The sequence below is a fragment of the Rhincodon typus genome, chromosome 8 (genome assembly GCF_021869965.1).
Source record: "Rhincodon typus isolate 14 chromosome 8, sRhiTyp1.1, whole genome shotgun sequence".
In the NCBI taxonomy this organism is placed as follows: Eukaryota; Metazoa; Chordata; class Chondrichthyes; order Orectolobiformes; family Rhincodontidae; genus Rhincodon; species Rhincodon typus.
The window spans coordinates 42,227,806-42,249,850 of NC_063339.1; the positions used below are offsets into that span (position 1 = coordinate 42,227,806).

Genomic DNA, 22,045 nt, shown 5'->3' on the forward strand with positions numbered 1-22,045 from the left:
CATCATCTGATGAAGGGTCTAGGCCCGAAACATCAGCCTTCCTGCTCCTCTGATGCTGCTTGGCCTGCTGTGTTCATCCAGCTCTACACCTTTTTATCTCAGCTCCAAAATGCTTCTCTTCCAGCAACCCAGTATCTACCTTTACATATAAACTACTTCTGACCTGCTACCCATCTTCATCTACACATTATCCACACACAAAGTTAAGTGTAACTTGTTGAGGTTGGTTGGCTCGCCGAGCTGGTTTGTTGTTCTGCAGACATTTCGTTACCATGCTGGGTAACAACATCAGTGCAGCCTCCGATGAAGCGTCGGTGTTTTCCCGCCTGGTTTTTAAACTCTGGAGTCCGTTGAGCTGGATTGCCTCACTTCCGGTTTTCCTTTGTAGTGGAGTGTGTATGGGGTTGAGTTCTATGTGTTTATTAATGGCTTTCTTCGTGGAGTGCCAGGCTTCTAGGAATTCCCGTCCCTGTCTCTGCTTAGCTTGTCTCAGGATTTTGGTGTTGTCCCAGTCGAATTGATGGTTCTCCTTCTCCATGTGGATTGAGATGAGTGAGTATTGGTCGTGTCTTTTTGTAGCCAGTTGGTGTTCGTGTACCCTTGTTGTTAGTTTCCTTCCTGTTTGTCCGATGTAGTGTTTCTCGCAGTCTCTGCAGGGGAATTTTATAGATGACATTGGTCCTGTGCATGGTGGGGAGTGGGTCTTTAGTTCAGGTGAGCACTTGTCGTAGGGTTGATGTGGGCTTGTGTGCCACTCTGATGCCCAACGGTTGTAGCAGTCTTGTGGTTAGTTCCGATGTGTTCCTGATTTAGGGTAGTGTGATGAGTGTGTCAGGGCGTGTAGTATCTTCCTGGTGTTGTTCGTGTAGGCATCTTCTGACCCAGCTTTTTGAATATCCATTTTCCTTAAACCTGGAAGAGGCATTCTTCTTCTTGGCGTAGTTCCGTGTTGCTCCAGTGTGTTGTTGCCCGTTTTAAATAGTGTTCGCATGCAGCTTCGTTTGTGTGTGTGTTGGGATGGTTACTGTTGAAGTTCGGTACCTGGTCTGTGTGTGTGTGTGTGGCTTTTCTGTGTACTTTCGTTTGGAGTTCCCCATTTGTCTTGTGCTTTACCATGATGTCCAGGAATGGGAGTTGTTTGTTCTTCTCTTCGTCTCTGGTGAATTTGATTCCGGTGAGGGTGTTGTTTATAAGTTTGTGTGTCTCCTCTAGTTTGGCCTGTTTAATGATGACAAAGGTGTCATCCACGTAGCTTATCCATAGTTTTGATTGGATTAGCGGAAGGGCTGTCCTTTCTAGTCTTTGCATCACTGCCTCTGCTATGAGTCCGGAGATGGGTGATCCCATGGGTGTCCCGTTGACTTGTTCATATGTTTGGCTGTTGAAAGTGAAGTGGGTGGTGAGGCATAGGTCCAGTATTTGGGCATGTTGTTTGTGGAGATGGTTTCACTGGAGTCGTGCTCTTGCTTGTGGTATGTCTAATGATGTAAATAGGGCAGTGACATCAAACGATATCATGGTCCCCTCGTCATCTATCCTTATGTCTTTGGAGTTGAGGAATTCTTGGGCTGAGTGGATTGAGTGGGGTGACTTGTTGACTCGGTGCCTGAGTCTCCTTTGTCGTTCCTTGGCTAATCTGTGTGCTGGCGTGCCTGGTAGGGAGACTATGGGTCTAAGGGGTACTTTCGGGAGGCCGTAGAATCAGGGCGTGTTGGTTCCTTCGGGTTTCATTCTTAAGAAGTCTGCTTTGTTGCTCTGTCCTGTCTGTTTTAAGTCTTTTTAGAATGTAGAGGATTTTGTTGCCTAGTTGCGGTGTCGGTGTACACTAGTCAAACAGTTCTTCATCTCCACCATGTCATTGCCTCTTTCTTGTCAAACAGCTTGCCTTTCATCTGGTCTTCATTTTATCTCTCTAACCTTATCCAGCTCAATAACCTTCTCTGCTTCCCCCTGCCTCCCACCTTTGTCCACCATTTATCCTGCCTAGGCATTGTGGAATTTCGTCCTGAATCTTGTCTCCCTTTCCCTGTTTTAAAACTGATTTCCTCTAATTAAATATTGGAAAGAACACAGCCATTGTCTCTGATCCCTACTCTGAAATCCTGTGATCTTACTGCTAACTTCGTCTTTCCCAACCATTATCACAGCCAATGACATCCAAATTGGCCCTGAGTCAATTTTCCAATTCCATATCTTCCATCCCAAAAAACAGCTTTACCTGCTTCAGGCCAACAGATGCATAAATGTTATCCATGGTTCTATTACCCTCTCACTATGGCAATATCCTCCTGCCAAGACTCCCATTCTCCATACTTTAAACTTCAGCTCATCCAAAAACTGCTGCATGTATCCCATATCTTTCCAAGTTCCATATATTAAGTACTCTATCCTTTTAAGCATTGGCTTTTGGTCCTCCAAAGGTTCGTGTTTAAAATGTTCATCCTGTAATTAAATCCTTCCTTGGCATTCTTCTCATTCTTGGGGGGACCCCTTTCAGCTGTACCATGCCTGAAGTTGTGGCCCCTCACCCAGGCAAAGGTTAAGACCGTTTAAAAACCTCTCCTAACTCCTCGGTAACTGTTAAATTGACCCCCTCCCTCAACTTACTGCACAACCCCTCTTGTCCACCACAATTCTCCTGATTTCTTATAGTCCAAGGATTGTGGTCAACACTCCCCACACTCTGAACTCAACACCCACATTCCTGGGAGCCCCGTCCATCTGAAACACAACACCATAACCTCTCTCCCTGCACCCAGCAGTCCATACTCCCACCGCAGGACCTGCCAAACCCCTGTGAACCTTCTACCCACCCAGGAACTGACTTTCCCCTCTGCGGGCTAGACCACAAACCCCTACCCCAACCTGACCTAGACCCCTGGTCACTTTCCTGTCACCTTTAGTGGCCTACCAACCTGCTAATCTAATCTTGGAGAGAGGTTTTCAGAGGAGCTATATCAAAGGGGCTGCCAGTGCTAATGGGCATTGAAATCAGATATAGCAACTGCTGTGGTGAAAAAGTGACTGGTTTGCCTTCCCCTAACTATACTGCCCACCATGGGTATCGTTACACTGAAGGTACAGTCTCCATTTCTGCAGGATCTGTGAACAGAATCTACGACCAGAAATGCAACACTCTCTTAACATAGATATAGGAATGAAGTGACAATCTGACTATGATTGTCATGCTTTGCAAAACCCAGCCCATCATTAAGTGGTGAGAGATTGCAGACCTCTGACATGCAGAGGGATCTGGGTGTTCTAATGCATAATTTGGAAGAGATTAGTATGGAGGTACAGCAAATAATTGGGAAAGCTCACTAGAGGAATTAAATACAAAAGTAGAAAGTGTATGCATCATAGAGAGCACTATTGAGACTACATCAGCAGTTTTATGTACAGGTTTGGTCCCATTTAAGGAATTACCTAAATGCATTAGAAGCAATTTAGAAAAGCCTTACTAGACTGTTATATGCAAGGCAAGTGTGTCCTGTGAACACCACTAGGTGGTACAAATAGCAGGTAGAAAACTGACGTCTCAAGTGATGGGAAGCAGCTGTCTGGGTATGAAAACGAAGTAACCTGCCCGACAGAATAAAAGTTTTATTTTATTTTCTCCTAACCACCAGCTCCTTTCTTGCATCCCCTGCAGCCTCCCAGTCTTTCCCCAGCATTTTGATTAATTGCAGGCATAAAGGAGACTGGCTCCTGATGCAGCTTCCTAGCTCCTGGCTAGCTGATATCATGAGCTATTTTGCATGTGTAGGAGCCATGTTGCCCTATAGATAATTGCTCCATGCTTCAAATGGACGGGCTGTCTTATGAATAAGGTTGGATTGGCCAAGCTTGTATCTGCTCGAGAGTCAAACAGTAAGAGGCAACTTGATTTTGAAAAGTACAAGTCCCCAAGGGGTCTTGGCAGGTAGCTATGGAAAGCATAATTCATCTAATCAGGTTTTGGAGTAGGTGGCCACTGCTTCAAAAAATGTGATTGCCCATTTAAGAAAAATATGTCAGTTTTATTTTTGAGGGCCATGAATCTTTAAATCTCTCTCCCTCAAAGGCAATAGATACAGATCTTTGAATATTTTTGAGGCAGAGGTGGGTAGAATCTTGGTAGGCAAAGGAGTAAAAGGTTATGGGCATATGTCGGAAGGTGAGTATAAGGTTGTAATCTGATTAGCTACTATCTTATTGGGTGCAAAGCAGTGTTGAGGGGCCCAATTGCTTTACCTTGCTCCTTACTTATCCTTGAAATCCCATCAGCCTCTCCATCTCAGTCGTCTACTTTAAGACTCTTCTTGCTCCTATTTCCTTTGACCAAGCTTTAGGTGGGTCTTTTTGGTGCTGTATTATACCTTTGGCTGAACATTGATTTCCATGTAATTTCACTTTGTGTGAAATATGCTCTACTGTCTACGTGGAAGACATGATATAAAAGCAAGCTGCTGTAGACAAGGTATTTACTTTCTTGAAGCACTTTTTAGCTTTTCCAGGATTCCTCCTTAATTAAATGTTCACAATTCTATTTCAAACATTTTAAGTTCAATTTTTTCCCCTCCGGCTATCCCCAACTGGTGGTGCTGACTTTAAAATGTTAAATAAATGTAGTGCTTGTGTCTCTATATATTTTTATTTCAAAACACTCTGCACCCTTGATTTTCATATTTTTAGCCTGTTTTAGCACTTTCAGGTTAGTGATTGTATCTTTCTTTTAAACTTGAATTTTGATTTGTTAATCAAGTTAGGGTTGTATTTGTTTAGGCCAGTACTTTAGGAGTGTACAAAAACAGAAGTTGCTGGAAAAGCTCAGCAGGTCTGGCAGCATCTCTGAAGAAAAATAAGAGTTAACGTTTCGGGGTGACCCTTCCTCAGAACAGTTCTCAATGAACAGATCAAATGCAGGTAAAAGGCCACAGGGAGGGGTCTAGTGGAGGGAGAATGTTGGAACTGGGTGAAGGGATCTGTGGGATGGAGAGATGACTCATGCCCATTTCTTTGGGCACAGGCGAAGATGCAGAAGAAGAGTTTGATATCATGTCGTGCCCAAAATTTAAGGTGGGGACGCAGAGGGATAAAGCTGAGACCTTTGCAAAGTACGGAATGTTTAGCATCGGAGAGTGGAAGGATGATGAATACTGGACAGGAGGTGGGGTTGGGGGAGGGGACGGAGTCAGAGGGAAGGAGAGGGGAGGAAGGTTCCAGAGGGCCATCGGTATCTTTGAGTTGTTGCATCTTGTGGGCCTGGATGCCTGAAAGGCAAAGAACAAGTTTGATTCGTCTGACAAATGAGCCGGAGGAGGAAGTGGAACTGCAGGGTGGTGCAACCCTGAGCCAGTGTGACACGATGCTGTTGGAGAGAAAGGTTGAGAGTGTGCATGTGACGCCGCATGGCACTGAGTGTGGATCTCAGGATATGACGAGAGCAGCTGTCTGTGGGACGTTGAACATCATGGAGATACCTGTGATCCTGGGAGGATTCAAAACACAAGGGATGAAACTTCAATTTGAATCCATGTGGGGTGAGTTTGAGCTGGTAGCAATAACTGAGGAATGTGATATGGCTGTGGAAACAAGTTGGCAAATACTTAGTCAAACACCAGGAGTGACATTGAAATTAATGTCAGTGGGCAAGAAAACATTGAAACAGAAATCCTGTTGGAGAGTGGAGCAGAACTTCTTCAAAGTGCGCATGCCTAGAAGAGATGTGGCAATGAGTTAAGTACTGAATAAAAACCGAAAGAAGTGAGGAAGGGTCACCGGACCCGAAACGTTAACTGTGATTTTTCCTCACGGGTGCTGCCAGACATGCTGAGCTTTTCCAGCAAGTTCTGTTTTTCTTCCTGACTTACAGCATCCGCAGTTTTTCTTTCAGTTTTTACTTTAGGAGTGTACCTCCTCCGCACGTTCAATATTAGTCCATTTGCCCTTCACAAAAGTACAATCATTTTCTGAATTTGATCTTCCTTATTGGTGTATATTTAACTCCTAGTCTCATGTATATTTGAATCCCATATCATGTGGAATTTGATCATTCTTTCAATGCCACACCTGTAAGATTTCCGTTTCCTGTCTGTTGTCTTGTTTACTAATTGCATGAGGAAAAGATAAGCTTATTCATTGCCCTGGTTCATGAAGTAATTGTGCAATACAATTAGTAACTCTGACTCTAAACCACTTGAGTTTTCTTGGTTCACTATTTGGTCAATTTGAAGACCTCCCTTAAAATGCTTACTGTCTCTTTCACCATGTTTCTCTCTGCAGAATAAATCAACTTCTTTATATTGACTTGAAAATCTGTAGGGTACCTGGGATCAAAGCTTGGATGCTGTCTGAACAGTGTAGTTTCTTTCTGTGTTAGAGGGTATGCAATTAATCAGTTTTATTAAACTCACTTTCTTTTCTGTCCACTGTTATTTGTGCAAACTATATCTTTGGAATGTTAATTTTTTCCAACCTCTGCATCATAGTACCCACACATACCCAATGCTACCATAGTTTCTAATTTTAGTACGTTTTTTTCTAATTCTGCTAGCATTCATGTGTATTTAGACAACTAAATAATAAAAAATACAAGAGGCTGATATACGATATCCACAGAAACTAGACTAGATCATGTACTGATGCCCAGTTTAGTTCTGCCAGGGCCACTCAGCTCCTTACCTCATTGCAGCTATGGTTCGAACATGGACAAAAGAGCTGAACTAGTGAGGTGAGAGTGATAGCCCTTGACATCAAGGCAGCATTTGACTGAGTTTGGCATCAGGCAGACCTAGCAAAACTGGAGTGAACAGGAATCGGGACGAAAATTTTCCCACGTTTGGAGTCATAACTGGCACAAAGAAAAATGCAGGTGGTTATTGGATGTTAGTCATCTCCGCTCCAGGGCATCTCTGCAGACTTGTTCAGGGTAGTGGTTCTAGGCCCAGCCATCCAGCTACCTCTTCAAGACCTTCCCTCCATCATAAGGTCACAAGTGGTGATTTGCACAATGTTCAGCACTACTGACAACTCCTCAGATACTGGAGCAATCCATGTCCAAACTCGGCAAAATGTGGACAATATCTAGCTTGGACCGATGAGTGCTAGGTGACATTTGCGCCATTGCAATACCAGACAATGACTATCTCCAATAAGAGAGAGTCTAACCTTCACTCCTTGGCATTCAATGGCGAACATTAAATCATGCTGTCAGTATCCTGGGGAGTTACCATTGACCAGAACTTGAACTGAACCATATAATTACTCTGGCTACGAAAGCTATGTAGAGATCAAGAATTATGCAGCATGTAACTGCAGTGCATAACTCCCCAAAGCCTGCCCATTGTGTACAAATCGGAATGCAATACACCCTACTTGTCTGGATGTGTGCAGTTCCAATCGTACTCAAAGCTTACGACCATCCAGGCAAAGCAGCCCAGTTGATTGCCCCACATTCACAAACATTTACGGCCTCAACCATCAACAAACAGTGGCAGCACCATGTGCTGTCTACAAGATGACAGAAATGCTCCAAGGATCTTTAGCACCCTCCAAACCCATGACCACTACCATTTAGAAAGACAAGGGCAGCAGATAGTTGGTAACGCCACTACCTGCAAGCTCTCCAAGGTTCTTGCCATCTTGTCTTGAAAATAAATTGCTGTTCGTTCACTGTCAAATCCTGGAACACAATCCCTAAGAGCGTTTGTGGATGTACTTGCACCGAGCGTCCTGCAGCGGTTCAAAAAGGCAGCTCACTACCATCTTGAGGGCAGTTAGGAATGGGCAATAAATGTTTGCCAAGCCAGTGATGCCCACATCCCTGAATGAATTTTTTTTTATAAAAGAAGCACTTTGACTGTGGAAATATCACTAATCATTAAAACTTTTAATAAAAACATTTTTGAAGATTTACCTTTATATACTACTATTCAGAACTACCAGATATTTCATAGCTATTTACATCCAGCAAAATACTGTTGAAGTGTAGTCACTGTATTGTTGGAACCATGGCAGTCAAATTGCATGCAGTAAGTTTTCACTAATAGTACTGTGGTAACAATCCGATTATTTCTTTTGTGATGTTGTTTGAGGGATAAATAGTAGTCAGGACATCAGGGCCAGTTCCTTTGCTTGCCATCACATGGGGCTATGGTATCTGTTACATCTGTGAGAAGGCAGATGAGTTCTCTGTTTAACAACTTGTCTGAAAAGTGGCACTTTTGACAGTGCAGCACTCCTCTTATTTCTGCACTGGAGGGTTAAGTGTGTGTGGTTTTTACACTGCCGTCTCTGGAGTAGGACTCCAACCTAGTGGTAAGAATCTAAATGATCTACATCTGACATACTTCAGTTATCTGGTCATTGTAATCAATATCCCTCATGTTAAGTTGTACATTACTCTCTCCAGCCAACGCTCTCCCTAATTGCAGAATTATCTAAAGAGCAATTAAGAACAACTCAGTGACCAATTGTCCTCTCCAACATAATCTCAAGTTAGTGTATGGAGTTCAGGAATTCCTTCATCAGCAAAATCAGGCCTGTCCTGCCCTCTTTTCCCCCTAAGTTCCCATTACTCTCCATTCCTGAACCCTGACCCATTGAAGCTCATCTCATTAGTAGTAACTCCTTTCCTGACTTTCCAACTCTGCTTTCCTTTCCACTCTACCCCTATACTAGCTGGCATTGTTAATGCTTCCATAGAACCATAGGAAAGTCACAGAACAAAGAGAGGCTATTCATCCCAGTGTGTCTGCACCAGCTGGATAAGCCAGCCTCACTTTCTACCCCCTACTTTCCAGCACTTGATTTGTAACCTTGTAGGTTACAGTCTTTGGGGCACAGGTCTAGTTCATCTGAAAGGAGTTGAAGGTTTCCATCTCAATCGCCAAACTAGGCAGTGAATTCCAGACACCCTCCAAGTAAATTTAAAAAAATGTTTTTCTTCCTGTCCACTTCTACCAATCGGCTTAAATCTGCACCCTCTGATAAATGACCCCTCATGCTAGGGGTCAACTCTATCCAAGCCCTTCATTATTTTGTACATTTTGAGTCATTCATCCCTCAGCCGCCTCTGTTCCAACGAAAACCATCCTAGCCTATTCAATCTTTCTTCAGAGTGTAATTTTCAAGCACTTGCAGCATTCTTTTAAATCCCTTCTGTAATCTTTCTACAGCAATTTTATGTCCTTTCTGTAATGTGGAGGCCAGAATTGTGTACGCCACTCCAGCTGTGGTCTAAACCATTACCTTGTACAGTTCCAACATTACATTCCCTCTCTAATATTCAATGTGTCATCCAATGAACGAAAGCATCCCATATTCCTCCTTTACCAGCTTATCCACCTGTCTTGCCATTTGCAGGAACACATGGACATGTGCAGCATGGTTTTCACTTCCTCCATGCTGCTTACTTCCCTTCTGTTTGTTGTGTATTCTCTTTCATATTTGCCCTCCCCTAATACATAACCACGCCCTTCCCTAATACATAACCACGCCCTTCCCCAGATTAAATTCCATTTGTCACTTTCCTTCCCAGTCAACCAAACCATCGATACCTTCCAGTAGTCAACAGCAGCCATTCTTTTACCACACAGCCATTTTTATGTCATCTGCAAATTTCTCACACATTTAAGCGTAAAATGTTGATGTCTACCACAAGCAGCAAGGCACCTTGAGCTGAACCCTGTGAGACACAAGTAGAAACCATTTCCACTTGGGTAATGGATTGTGGATCTTTTCATATCAGTGAGCCAATTTTGGACCTAGTTGCCACTTGGGAGCAGCAAGGTGGCTCAGTGGTTAGCACCGCTGCCTCACAGCACCAGAGACCCGGGTTCAAATCCAGCCTCGGGCAAATGTCTGTATGAAGTTTGCACATTCTTGTCGTGTCTGCGCGGGTTTCCTCCAGGTGCTCTGGTTTCCTCCCACAATCCAAAGATGTGCAGATTAGGTGATTTGGCCATGCTAAATTGCCTATAGTGTCCAGGGATGTGCGGGCTAGATGGATTAGCCTTGGGAAATGCAGGGTTACAAGGATAGGGTAGGGGTGGGTGAGTCTGGGTGGGATGCTCTTTGGAGGGTCAGTATGGACCAAATGGTCTCTTTCCACACTGCAGAGATTCTCTGTATCCCAGAGTTTAACTTTTCTTAATAGTCTGCCTTGTGGGATAATTTAAAATGACTTGCTAATATCCATTTAGATGGCATCTAATGCATTATCCTCTTTATTTCCTCAAAGTTCAAATAAGTTAGAAGATATGACTTTCCTTAATAAAACCACGCTGATTATTCCTGATTAATCTGCATCTCTCAAAGTACCAGTTAATCCTATCTCTCAATATTGATTCTTCCACTCCAAACTGTTGGTTCCTCCTCTGAGCTCTTGACATCAAAAGTATGATCTAAATGCAAATTTTTAGTGTTAGCTGGTACCCCCTCTGATTTATTTTTGAGGAAGATATCTTTGTATTTCAAACTATTTGTATTTGCTGGCTTTTCTTTCAATATCATGTATGTCTTTACAGGTTATTTTTAAGGCCAAAGCCAAATATTCTCCAGAACTTAATAAATACAAGTGAGTACCAAGAACACAACATTTTTTTGTTGCTGGAGTAGCCAAAAGAAACAAGCTTGTTTTGAAAGATCATTTTCAACACACTTTGGAAATAACTTAAAGACTTAATTTAGTTGCAACTGTAGCTGGATATTCACAAAATAGTATGTGTGGGTGATTTTTGTCTGCATATTAAAGCAACTTGCCCCAATATTTTCAATTGATGTACAAATGTATGATAGTTACAAAAAAAAACTTATTACATGCCCTTGTGACTTCGTTTACTGAAATAAAATCTCATGGAGCAGAATTTCCATTGGCCACAGACAGTCATTATATGACCATAGGTGGGAGTTGCACTTGGGGACCCTGTGGAATCCCCATCGTAGCACACTCTGAAGGAATCACTCAGGAATTTGAATTTTTGTCTCCATTAAAATTGAGACTTCAAATGGTTCTGATGAAATTAAGGAAAATGGGAAAAGTTAGCCTATTAAACAGTCAAATACCTGAGTAGCTATTAAACAGACCCCATACTTGCCTCACTCACAACACATACATTTATATACACCTCTAGTGCCCAACCCTGCCAGCACCCTAATGTCATACCTCCCATTTTGACAGCAGCTGTCAACGTTACAGTTTGGATTTTTAAATTTCAGATTGCGGCAGCAGACTGCTGGGGTTTTTGGTTTGCCATAACTGACTGTTCTATGCTACTTAAGAACAGTCAGAATTGAAGTATGCCTCAGTGTTTCTGAGAAAGCCCTGCGAAGAATCCCCTCAAATGTGGGGTTCCCTTCTTCCTTTAACAAAAGGACCAGAGTGACAATCTGTGTGAGATTGTCACTTCTGGAAACTCTGTCCCTGTGAAGCAACGTTATGACTAATGCAAATTGTTTATTGAAGCTCATTTTAAACAACGGATGGTCGTACTATAAGCAGTTTCTAACTACTTACCTTTTTAACATTTTCAGGATACCATTGCGACTAGGATTCTTATTTGCTAGCATTCTGTTTCTGGTGGTGAACTTCACATGTGCAGTGCTTGTCCAAGGAAATGTGCCAGAAAGCCAGTTGAAATGGACCGTTTTTGCTCGAGTACTCATCAATGACAGCCTCTTTGTACTTTGTGCCATTTCGTTGGCTGTGTGCATCTTCAAAATTGCAAAAATGTCATCAGCAAATGTTTATCTCGAGTCCAAGGTAAAAGTCCAATTGCTTTCTTTGTGCACACTTGCATCTTCTAAAATATAAATGAAAGGTCCAGCTTTATTCACTCTTGTGAGTAAATTACTTAGCCTCTAATGTCGTCTATCCTTGAGTGAAGTTGAAACTTGTATTGCTGTTACATTGAAAAATGCTAATAGGGTTGTTTTCTTGCATCTTTCAGCATTGATTTGAAGTTTACTGCTCTTTTCAGTGATGATCATTCTTAGGATCAATAAAGTAGCAAACCTTTGAATACAGGTTGCTATTATTCCAGCTGTGGATTTTAAGGCTTTTATGTAAGGTGTTAATGGCTGAGTGAAAGGATTGCCCAAAGTCACCTAATTTTGAGCCCATGCAATGAATAAAGGAAGGCACTAGTTTGAGATTACAAATGAACCATGTCAATCTGTATTCTAATTATAGCAATAAATATTTTAATGACTCTCTTCCAAAATACCCAAAGAACTGCAGGTGCTGAAAATCTGAAACAAAACAGAAAATCCTGGAAAAACTCAACAAGTAACTCAACAAGTTAACATTTTAGATCCAGTTCTGAAGAAGGGTCACTGGACCTGACGTGCTAACTCTGCTTTTTCTACACGGATGCCACTAGACCTGCTGAGTTTCTCCAGTAATTTCCATTTTTTGTTGTATTGACTGTCCTTATTTTTGCTACTTAATCCTGTACCAAAGTGTTCTACATATCAGGTACCAATCTTGCTTTGCCTTAACTGAAATAGTATGAATGGCGACAGCACTTAGTTGTGGTTCAGCTTTATTCAGCTTAATTAAATGAGTGTATGTGTGTGTTACATTCCTTTTCAGGGAACTTCTGTTTGTCAGGCCACTCTTGTGGGTGCTGCAGTGATCCTGCTTTACATATCAAGGGCTTCCTATAACCTCGTTGTGGTCTTCATGGCTCCAGAAGATAGGCCCAGTTCATTCAACTATGGCTGGTACAATGTGTCTGATCAGGTAGATGTATGCACATTTACAAAGGTGTTTTTCCTTGTCAGAACTACCAGAATTTTCATTTGCTGATAGGCATAGCTGTATAGTTCTGTGACACATTGCATTTTTAGCAGTGAAGAAGCTGTTTACACACAGTGTACATCAGCAATGAATAACTGAAATTTAAAATTTCAAAGAGCTCATCAGAAGTATGCTATACCTATGCAGTTGTAACCCATTTAGCGTTCAGTTCAAACCATTAGTCATAGCTAATGTAATATTTGGCAAATGCACAAAAGATTGTTACAACACCAGATATGCTGAACTGGGATTGTGAATCCAGCTAGGGCAGTATTTTAATATCTGTCACATTCGGATTCTGTAGTATGCACATTCAATGCTTTTTGCTTTAATTTTAATGAAATATGCTCATTACTATGATATGATTTGCTGTCTTAATATTTATGCAATGTCAGCTGATATTTTAAGAAATTAAAAACAAGGAATTTCAGGTGCTGGAAACCTGAAACAAAAACCGAAATTGCTGGGGAAACTCGGAAGGCCTGGCCACTGTAAGAAAAATGTTTGGAGTCCAGTAACTCTTCATCAGAACTGAAAATAGCTGGGGAAGGATGATATTTATACTGATGATGGAAGGTGGGAGGGAGGCATACATGGAGACAGTGCCCAGAGGGAGACAAAAGAGAGAGAGAGATATGGATAACAAGGTGTAGAGCTGGATGAACACAGCAGGCCAAGCAGCATCAGGGGAGCAGGAAAGCTGATGTTTTGGGCCTAGACCCTTCTTCAGAAAATCAGATGGATGTTAGGTACGGTGTTAATGAGAAGGGTAAAAGGTTGAAAATGGGCTGTCTGTGCTGGGAGCAACCCATACAAAACACCTAGGGGTAGGTAACAAGCATAGAAGTTGAGGAAGTTGGGAAGGGGTTTGGGGTGTGTCCAGTGGGTTGAGGTTGCAGTGTTCGTGTTCTGAAATTGTTAAATTCAGTGAGTCCTGAAGGCTCTAAGTTACCTGGGTGGAAGATGGGGTGTTGTTCCTCCAGTTTGTGTTAAGCCTCACTGGAGCAAGCCTGAATTAAGTGCTGGCTTGGAAATATGGCAATGTGTTGAAGTAGCAAGCAACTGAAACCTCAGGGTAATTTTTATGGGCAGAGCATAGTGTTATGCAAAGCAGTCTGTAATTTATCTTGTAAAGTGTAAAGGAAATCATGAATATAGTCAACTAGATTGAATGAAGTGCAGGTAAATGATTGTTTCATCTGCAGAATGTGCCTGGGGCCTTGGATAGTGCTGAGGGAGGAGGATAAACAGGCAACTGTTAAACCTCCTACAATTGCATAAGGAGATCCCATGAGGGTTTGAGGAGATGTTGGGATTGGAGGAGGAGTTGACCAGGGTGCCCAGGGGGAACAGTCTCTATGGAATGCTGACTGGGGTTGGCGGGGTGGAGTATGTATCTGCAAGTGGTGGGAACGGTGGCTTATGATTTTTTGGATACGGATGCTGGTAGGGTGGAAAGTGAGGACCAAGCGGACCCTGTTGTTTTTGTGAGAGGGAAGAGAAGGGGTGGAGGACAAAGGTGTGGATGATGGGTCGTGCACGGTTGAGGGCCCTGTCATCCATGGTTTCCTCATTGAGGAAAAAGATGGATATTTCTGAGGCCTCCCCCTGTGAACAGATGTGACAGTGACAAAGAAAATTGGACAATGGAATGGAGTCCTTCAGGAAGCAGGTTGTGAGGGTGTAATGGATTCTTAATTAGATTATTTTTCCAGCTGTTTTTCTCAGAAATGTGTTCCATTTTAATTGACTTGCTATTGAATTAAGCTGCATTAACATTTTGCTTTACAGGCAGATGTTGAAAAAGTCAGTGACCAAGCTTATGTGGCATTTGGAATCATTCTTTTCCTTTGGGAGCTATTGCCTACAAGTTTGGTGGTGTTTTTTTTCAGGGTGCAGAGACCAAATCAAAATCTGGTAAGTAACTGTTTATAAATAGTAAACAAAGTTTCTCATTGACATACTATATGCTGCAGATGTTGTGATGTTTTTTATCAATGTAATGCTAAAAGCATTAATGTTCTCATCTGTTCTGTGGAAGGAAATACTAAGAACAGGACTACCAATGTAGTTGTCTGCCATTTAGCTCCTAAAACCTGGTCTGCCATTAAAGTGGATTGTAGCTGTTATGTTCCTCAAGTCTGTTTAACTGCTTTATGTTCCATATTCTTAGATGTCCTTCCCCAATAGAAAATCCGAAGCTCCATCCAGAAAGCTCCTGAGCACTTAGTAAAATAATCCTTCATTTATCCATGTTGAGTTATTTTAATCAACTACTACATGTATAACTGCTAAGTCACTCCTTTATCTAGTGAGTAAATTTGCTACAATTGATATCCTGACAAGCCTGTAGTTATTTGTTTCTTCAGGAACGAAGAAACAGTGTGGTATTTTGAATTTTCCAATTCAATGTCTCATTTCCCAAAGAAGTGTTTTTTAAAATTGCAAGTAATGGATTTAATATCACTTTACCTATTTATTTTAATCACTAAATGGGAAGCCATTGAGAACTAGAGATTTGCTTGTTTTTCCAATTACTTTTAGCCATTGTCATATTTCACAAATCCATCATTACATTTTTGACTATTTTTACATCCTAAGAATATTTAGTCAGCTTGCACAATTGTGTAAGCAAGTACAAGTATTCATTTAAGAAGTTGCCATTTCTTTCTTGTGTATTAAAGCTTTGTTTATTTCCATTTTCCACCTTCTCCTTTATCGCTCTCAAAATATATTTTTGCTGTGAACTTTGATATCTCTTCTTAGTTTTATTCAATGCTTTTCCTTTACCTCCATTTTTTTTTTGTATTCCTTTTTTTATTGATCTTTATCTGCTGGATTTCCTTTTTTGTACTTTTTAAAATGTTTAATAATGCCACATAACTCATTTATTGATCATGGTTTCTAATTACACAAGTGCCTTTTAGGGGAATGCAGTGGTTTTGATTTGCAAAAATTACTTGACTGTTTTCCAATAGTGGGAAACATTTAATGTTTACAATGAGTTTAATGTAATCAATATTTATCAGCCCTTTTGAAATTTGCCTTAGTGACATTTTGAAATCCAAATCTGAAGCCTGCTTAGATTTGTATAATGGTCACTACTTGCAAGACTTGGTGTGAATTTTCTCGTTCCAGCATCTAACTGGTTAAATCTTGTCCTCCTGTCTGATTATCTTTTATTGAAATCGTGTGTATCTCCCAGGATTAGTAGCAGCTATCCCATCTGTACAACATTTTAGGTTACAAATAATGTTTCCAGTATTTCAGGAGTCTGATGAATACAACTTTTGAAGCCAAAATTTAGAAATCTCAATTTGAATTACTTATATCATTGATATTCTTGGCAAAGCTGCGTGTACTTCAGTTATGTTTAAGAGGAATTTAAAATACGTTATATTGCTCTTATTATAATCATGTCAGTTTTGCCTCTGAAGTCCCAGGTATTATTTCTGGTAACTATTTAAGAACATACTGAACATGTTGCTTGTAAATTCTGCTTAAAATAATGTCATTGTTCGCTAGTCATAAACCAAACCAATGCCGTTGTTCACCTTTCTTGTGACACAACATATTTCATTCAGAAGATGTAAAAGCAAATTGGCTTTTTTTTGGTCAATATGCTTATGGATTTTTTGTTAATTGACTTTTTATTTGGTTGAGAGTTCTGGGTGTCACTGGGAAATCCACATTTTGTCAATCCTTAAATGCCATGGAAAAGGTAGTAAAATAAGTTTCAGAATAAAATGTGAGTATTTCAAAATGTAATTTTGCATGGTACTAACCATAACATTATGCAAGACTGTGTGCACCTCCTGTCAGCATTTCTTTTTGTTCTGGGGATGCTCAGTGTTTTTCAAGTAAACTTTTTAATTGACCTGAATACAACTAAGCCTGCTATAACTTTGTCCGAAAATCTTTTTTGCAGGGATCGGGTGGCATGATCAACAGTCACAGTTTCAGTTCCAGGGCATACTTTTTCGATAATCCAAGACGATATGATAGTGATGATGATTTAAGTAGAAGCAGTGGCTCTAGAGGCGAGAGAGGAAGGTGGGTAATATTGTTTTCTGGAGATGGAGACCTCCACATTGTTAATTACATGACACTAATGAAAGTAGTAGCTTTCAAGGAATATTCTTGAAGTAGTTTTGGCAGTTGTAACCATTTGGAAAAGTATTTCATAAACAGCAACTTACTGTCTCTAAAATAGTTTCTTCTTCCACAAGAAAATAAGGAAGTATTCCTTAGCAGTACCATCTTTGAGCCATGTGGCCTCATTTAACCACCATTATGTTCCTGTAAAGCTTCCTTGACCCCAGTTCAGAGAATGTCTGGGAAGACTTGCTGTCAAATTTTGTTACAGTCTAGACTAGTATGACTGGAGACTGGCTGACTGACTGACAGAACTAGCTTAATGTGACGTGCAAAATATTTTCCCTCCACTTTCTTCCCCAGCCCACCAACTACGAGGGTCACTTTTAAGAATAAAATTATGAACTAGTTTTAGGAGATGTCTTTTTTCACTTTAGGATGTACAATGTTGCTTTGACAATTCTTATTCAAAACTTAGCTAGACACAGTATAGAATAGCTTCATACATGTATATGATAAAATTACTAAATCTAAATGAGATTTACTTTTTATATGTCAAGACAATTCCTGAGCTATCTGTTGTGTTGTGCTGGCTTTCTTACAGCAACAACTAAAATTTTGTAACCACCATGGCTTGACACCATGTTCAAATAGTAAACTTTCTTTCATTTCTGACTAATAACTAATATTAACAAACATATTTCAATCAAAAAGTTAAGTATGAGGTAAACATTTAACAGAATATTTTCACAGCCAAATTAAATCTTTAGGATATGACTTTTGAAAGTTCTGTGCTGTGCTGATGGTCTCGGTCAATTGTCACCAAGTTGGTCATGTAATACAATCATACTGACAGTCCTCAATAAAATTCCATTAAATATAACTGGAAAAATAAAGTAGCTGAGATTTAATGTGTCAGCTGAAATTTCCACAGAGGAGCTACAAAAAGTGCTTATTTAAAGTTGTAGTTGCATTCCTGAAAAGTATACCTTCTAAATAATAGCTTCAAACAAATCAGACTTTTCCCATTGCATATGTTTTCCATATGTTCTTTAGAAACTTGCCTCTCAGAAAAAAAGTTACAATGTCATACCCTGTTAGCTGAAATACTGTACAGTCCTGTATTTGTACTTTCATTTATGGATACTTATAACAGGAAAGAGGCTATCTCTTTAAAGTTATATTTTTATAACAAACTATTGCTTCTCGTGCTCTCGCGCTCTCTGTCGCCTCCGAAACCTTTACTATGAGTGAGGGCTCAGGAATGGGTGTTGAGAGGGAGAAAGTGAGTGAGAGAAGTTGCAAGTGGGAAGGTCAGTGAGGGAAGTAGCAATCTGAAAGAAAGTCTCAATGATTGGGAGAGTACTGTCCAAAATGGGCTGATCAGATCATATACAAAATGGCACTAAAGCAAATGTTCTAGCTCCACGTTCATATACCAGGCCTGATTATATCCACAGCCCTAAGCAAAATAAGGCTGAATGTTCCAACTTCAAACAGGGACTTGAAGTAAAATCAATCCATGTTTCAGACCGTTTGTCCCATAAGTTAAGGTGGTGTAATTCTACTTGCAAGATCTCCTATGATATTGGCAATCATACCAAATCTAGCTCAAAGAAAAGGATAATCCCTGAAATTTTTTAAAAAGTGAATGTGTATGCATCAAATTAATTAATTAAACGTTGACTTTTTCTGGACCGTGATGTAGGCTGGATCTATATTTGCAATTGCTATAAAGAAAATATTGGCCCTGTGTTTAATCAAATTGCACAGGGAGAAGATAAGTAAATTCAACTGATAAAGAAGCAGGATTGTTGGCACATCTCATGACCTCTATCTCCCCAAACTGTTATCTGATTCTCAAGTCTCATTTGAACATGTTCTCCATGCACCATTGCATTTGTCCTCTGTCATTGTAACAGTGTATTTTTGTTAATTTATTATGTGGGAATAAATGAAAGGGAGAGGTTTTTTCATTGTGCTTAGCCTGAGGCATAATCTTCCAAACTTTTGAATCTTTCTGTTGTATTGGGAGAAATTAAGATGGAAAGTGAGTTATCAGACCCTTGTTCATGTTGAACTCCCTGTGATTGCATTTGAATGATACCAAGAAGCAATCAGCTTGCATCATAAATTATTTCTGTCCCATTATTAATTTTCATTGGTTATAATCAATGCACCAACATAATGGTTATCTTTGGTGCTTATGCTATTTATTTAGCTCTGACACTCAGGAAATGAACTGCATTAAGATTGAAATAACACACACTGGCAGTAGAACTAATTCTGATCTTATTTATTCACACGGTGGGATTAGGGTTCTGCTGGCTAAGCCAGCATTTATTGACCATCCCTAATTGCCCTTGAGAAGGTGGTGAGGGACTGCCATCTTGAACTGCTGCATTCCATTAGGTGGAGGTACACATACAAAGCTGTTAGGGAGAGATTTCCAGAATTGTGACTCAGCCACAATGAAGGAACAGTGATACATTTCCAAGTCAGGATGGTGATTGGCTGTGAGAGGTACTTGCAGGTGGTGTGGTGTTCTTATGTATCTGCTGCCACTGTCCTTCTGCATGGTAGTGATTTTGAGTTTAGAAGGTGTATCTAAGGAGCCTTGGTGAATTTCTGCAATGCATCTTTGTACATGGTACACATGCCTAAGTGGCACTTGGAGAGGGAGTAGATATGATGCCTGTCCTGGCTGGTGTTAAGCTTTTGAGTATTGTTGGAGCTGTACTTATTCAGATAGGTGAGGGGTATTCCATCATGTTCCTGAATTGTGTCTTGTAGACAAGTTTTGCAGAGCTGAAAAGATGATCACCTGCTGCAGAATTGCTCTCAACTTGTATAGCTAGCCCAGTTTAATTTCTGGTCAATTGTAATCTGCAAGATGTTGATAATGTGGGATTCAGTGATGGTAACATCATTGAATTTCAATGGACAATAGTTATGTTCTTTCCTCTGACGATTGTCATTACCTAGTACTTGTGTGACATGAACATTACTTGCCACTTAGTCATAGAGTTGTGCAGTATGACTGCACAGAAACAGACCATTCAGTTCAACTCATCCATGCTGACCAGATATCCTAAATTAATCCAGTCCCACTTACCAGTATTTGGTCCATATCCCTCTAAACCTTCCTATTTGTATACCCATCCAGATGGCTTTTAAATGTTGTAATTTTACCAGCCTCCACCACTTCCTCTGGCAGCTCATTCCATACATGCACCACCCTCTGCGTGAAAAAGTTGCCCGTTAGGTCCTTTTTAAATCTTTCTCCTCTCATCCTAAACCTATGCCCTCTAACTATGCACTGTCCTACCATGGGGAGAAGACCTTGACTATTCATCCTATCCATGCCCCTCCTGATTTTGTAAGGTGGGTCACCCCTCAGTCTCCGATGCTCCAGGGAAAATAGCCCCAGCCTATTCAGCCTCTCTCTGTGGCTCAAACCCTCTAACCCTGGCAACATCCTATAAATCTTTTCTGAACCCTTTCAAGTTGCACAACATCCTTCCTATAGCAGGGAGACCAGAATTGAATGCAGTATTCCAAAAATATCTGCCTAAGCCTGGATATTGTTCAGATAATGCTAAGTTTGGTCACGAACTACTTCAGTATGAGGCATTACTGATTGTGCTCAACATTGTTCAGTCATCAAGGATTCCCAATTCTGATGTTACGGTTAAGGGGAAATCATTGAGGCTGCTGAAGATAGTTGGGCCGAGGACAGTTCCCTGAGAATCCTGGACCTGAGATGACTGAACTCCAGCAACCACAACCATCTTCCTTTGGGCTCTGTCTGATTCCAGCCAGTGGAAAGTTTCCCCCAATTCTCACTAACCAGTTTTTCTCGTGCTCCTTGGTGCCACACTCTAAAGCAAAAATGATGTCATGGGCAGTCACACTCGCCTAATGTTTGGAGTTCACATTTGAGCTAGTGGCATAATGAGTTTGCAAGCTGAGTGACCATGGTAGAACCCGAACTGAGCATCAGTGTGAGCAGGTTATTGCTAAGCAAGTGTACATTGACACTGGTGGTGACCCTATCCGTCACTTTTCTGATAATCGAGAGTAGAGTGATCGGCGATAATTGCCGGGTTGGATTATCGTACCTTTTGTGTACAGGACATACCTGGGCAATTTTCTACATTATCAGGTAGAAAACAGTAGTGTAGCTGTACTGGAACAGCTTGGCCAAAGGCAGTGGCAAATTATGGGCACATGTCTTCAGTACTGTTGCTGGTATTCTGTCAGGGCCCAGAGAACTTTGCAATGTCCGGTGAATACAGCCATTTCTTGATATCATGTGGTGTGAATCAAATTGGCTGAAGGCATCTCTGATGTTGGAGACCTTTTGACGGAGGCTGAGATGGGTCATCCACTCGGCACTTCTGGCTGTAGATTGCAAATGCTTCAGCCTTATCTTTTGCACTGATGTGCTGGCCTCCCCCATCATTGGGGATATTTGTGGTACCGTTTCCTCCAGTGAATTGTTTAATTGTCCACTATCATTTAAGACTGGATGTTGCAGGACTGTGGAGCTTAGATCTGATCCATTGGTTAGGAATCATTTAGCCCTGTCTGTCACTTGCTGCATATGCCGTTTGACATGCAAGTAATCCTGTGGTGTAGCTTCACCAGTTTGACACCTCATTTTTAGGTATGCCTTCATTGAATTAAGGTTGGATCCTGGCTTGATAGTAATGATTTAAGTGGGAGATATGCTGGCCCTTGAGGTTACAGATTGTGCTGGAGTGCAATTCTGCTACTTATGACCCATAGCACCTCATGGGTGCCCAGTCTTTAGTTGCTAGATCAGTTTGAAGTCTATGCTATTTATCACAGTGCCATACAGCACAATGGTGGGTATCCTCAACATGAAGATGTCCCCACAAGAGGCCGGAACTATCCAGGAACACCCATCCATTCATAGACGTCAGCTGTGGTCAGTTTAACGTTTGGTGATGCTCAGGTAAGATAGTAAAGGACAGTTGCTATATCACAGCAGGAATTAAGAAATTTCAAGGAAGGCGTGTAAATAGAACTGAATATTGATCATTCAATATCCACAATTCTTAATTTAGAAAGACAACATGAACTGAGGCAAGAAATGGATTTTTGGTATCTGCTTGCTTTTCCCTTTTATTACAACTGGACTGT

At 40.9% G+C, this 22,045-nt stretch overlaps 2 protein-coding genes across 4 annotated transcripts in view; one reads left to right on the forward strand and one right to left on the reverse strand.

The window, feature by feature from the left end:
* gnpnat1 (glucosamine-phosphate N-acetyltransferase 1) overlaps nt 1-22,045 on the reverse strand; it is a 190,989-nt gene that overhangs the window by 106,157 nt on the left and 62,787 nt on the right. The gene's annotated exons all lie outside the window — the stretch shown is intronic.
* The window catches only part of gpr137c (G protein-coupled receptor 137c), a 40,928-nt gene that overhangs the window by 13,594 nt on the left and 5,289 nt on the right, over nt 1-22,045 (forward strand). For both annotated transcript variants that reach the window (XM_020511900.2, XM_020511901.2), the window contains exons 2-6: nt 10,509-10,558; nt 11,515-11,743; nt 12,575-12,724; nt 14,573-14,698; nt 16,710-16,834. In XM_020511900.2, coding sequence (XP_020367489.1) covers nt 10,509-10,558; nt 11,515-11,743; nt 12,575-12,724; nt 14,573-14,698; nt 16,710-16,834 — 680 coding nt within the window. The remainder of the gene's footprint in view (nt 1-10,508; nt 10,559-11,514; nt 11,744-12,574; nt 12,725-14,572; nt 14,699-16,709; nt 16,835-22,045) is intronic.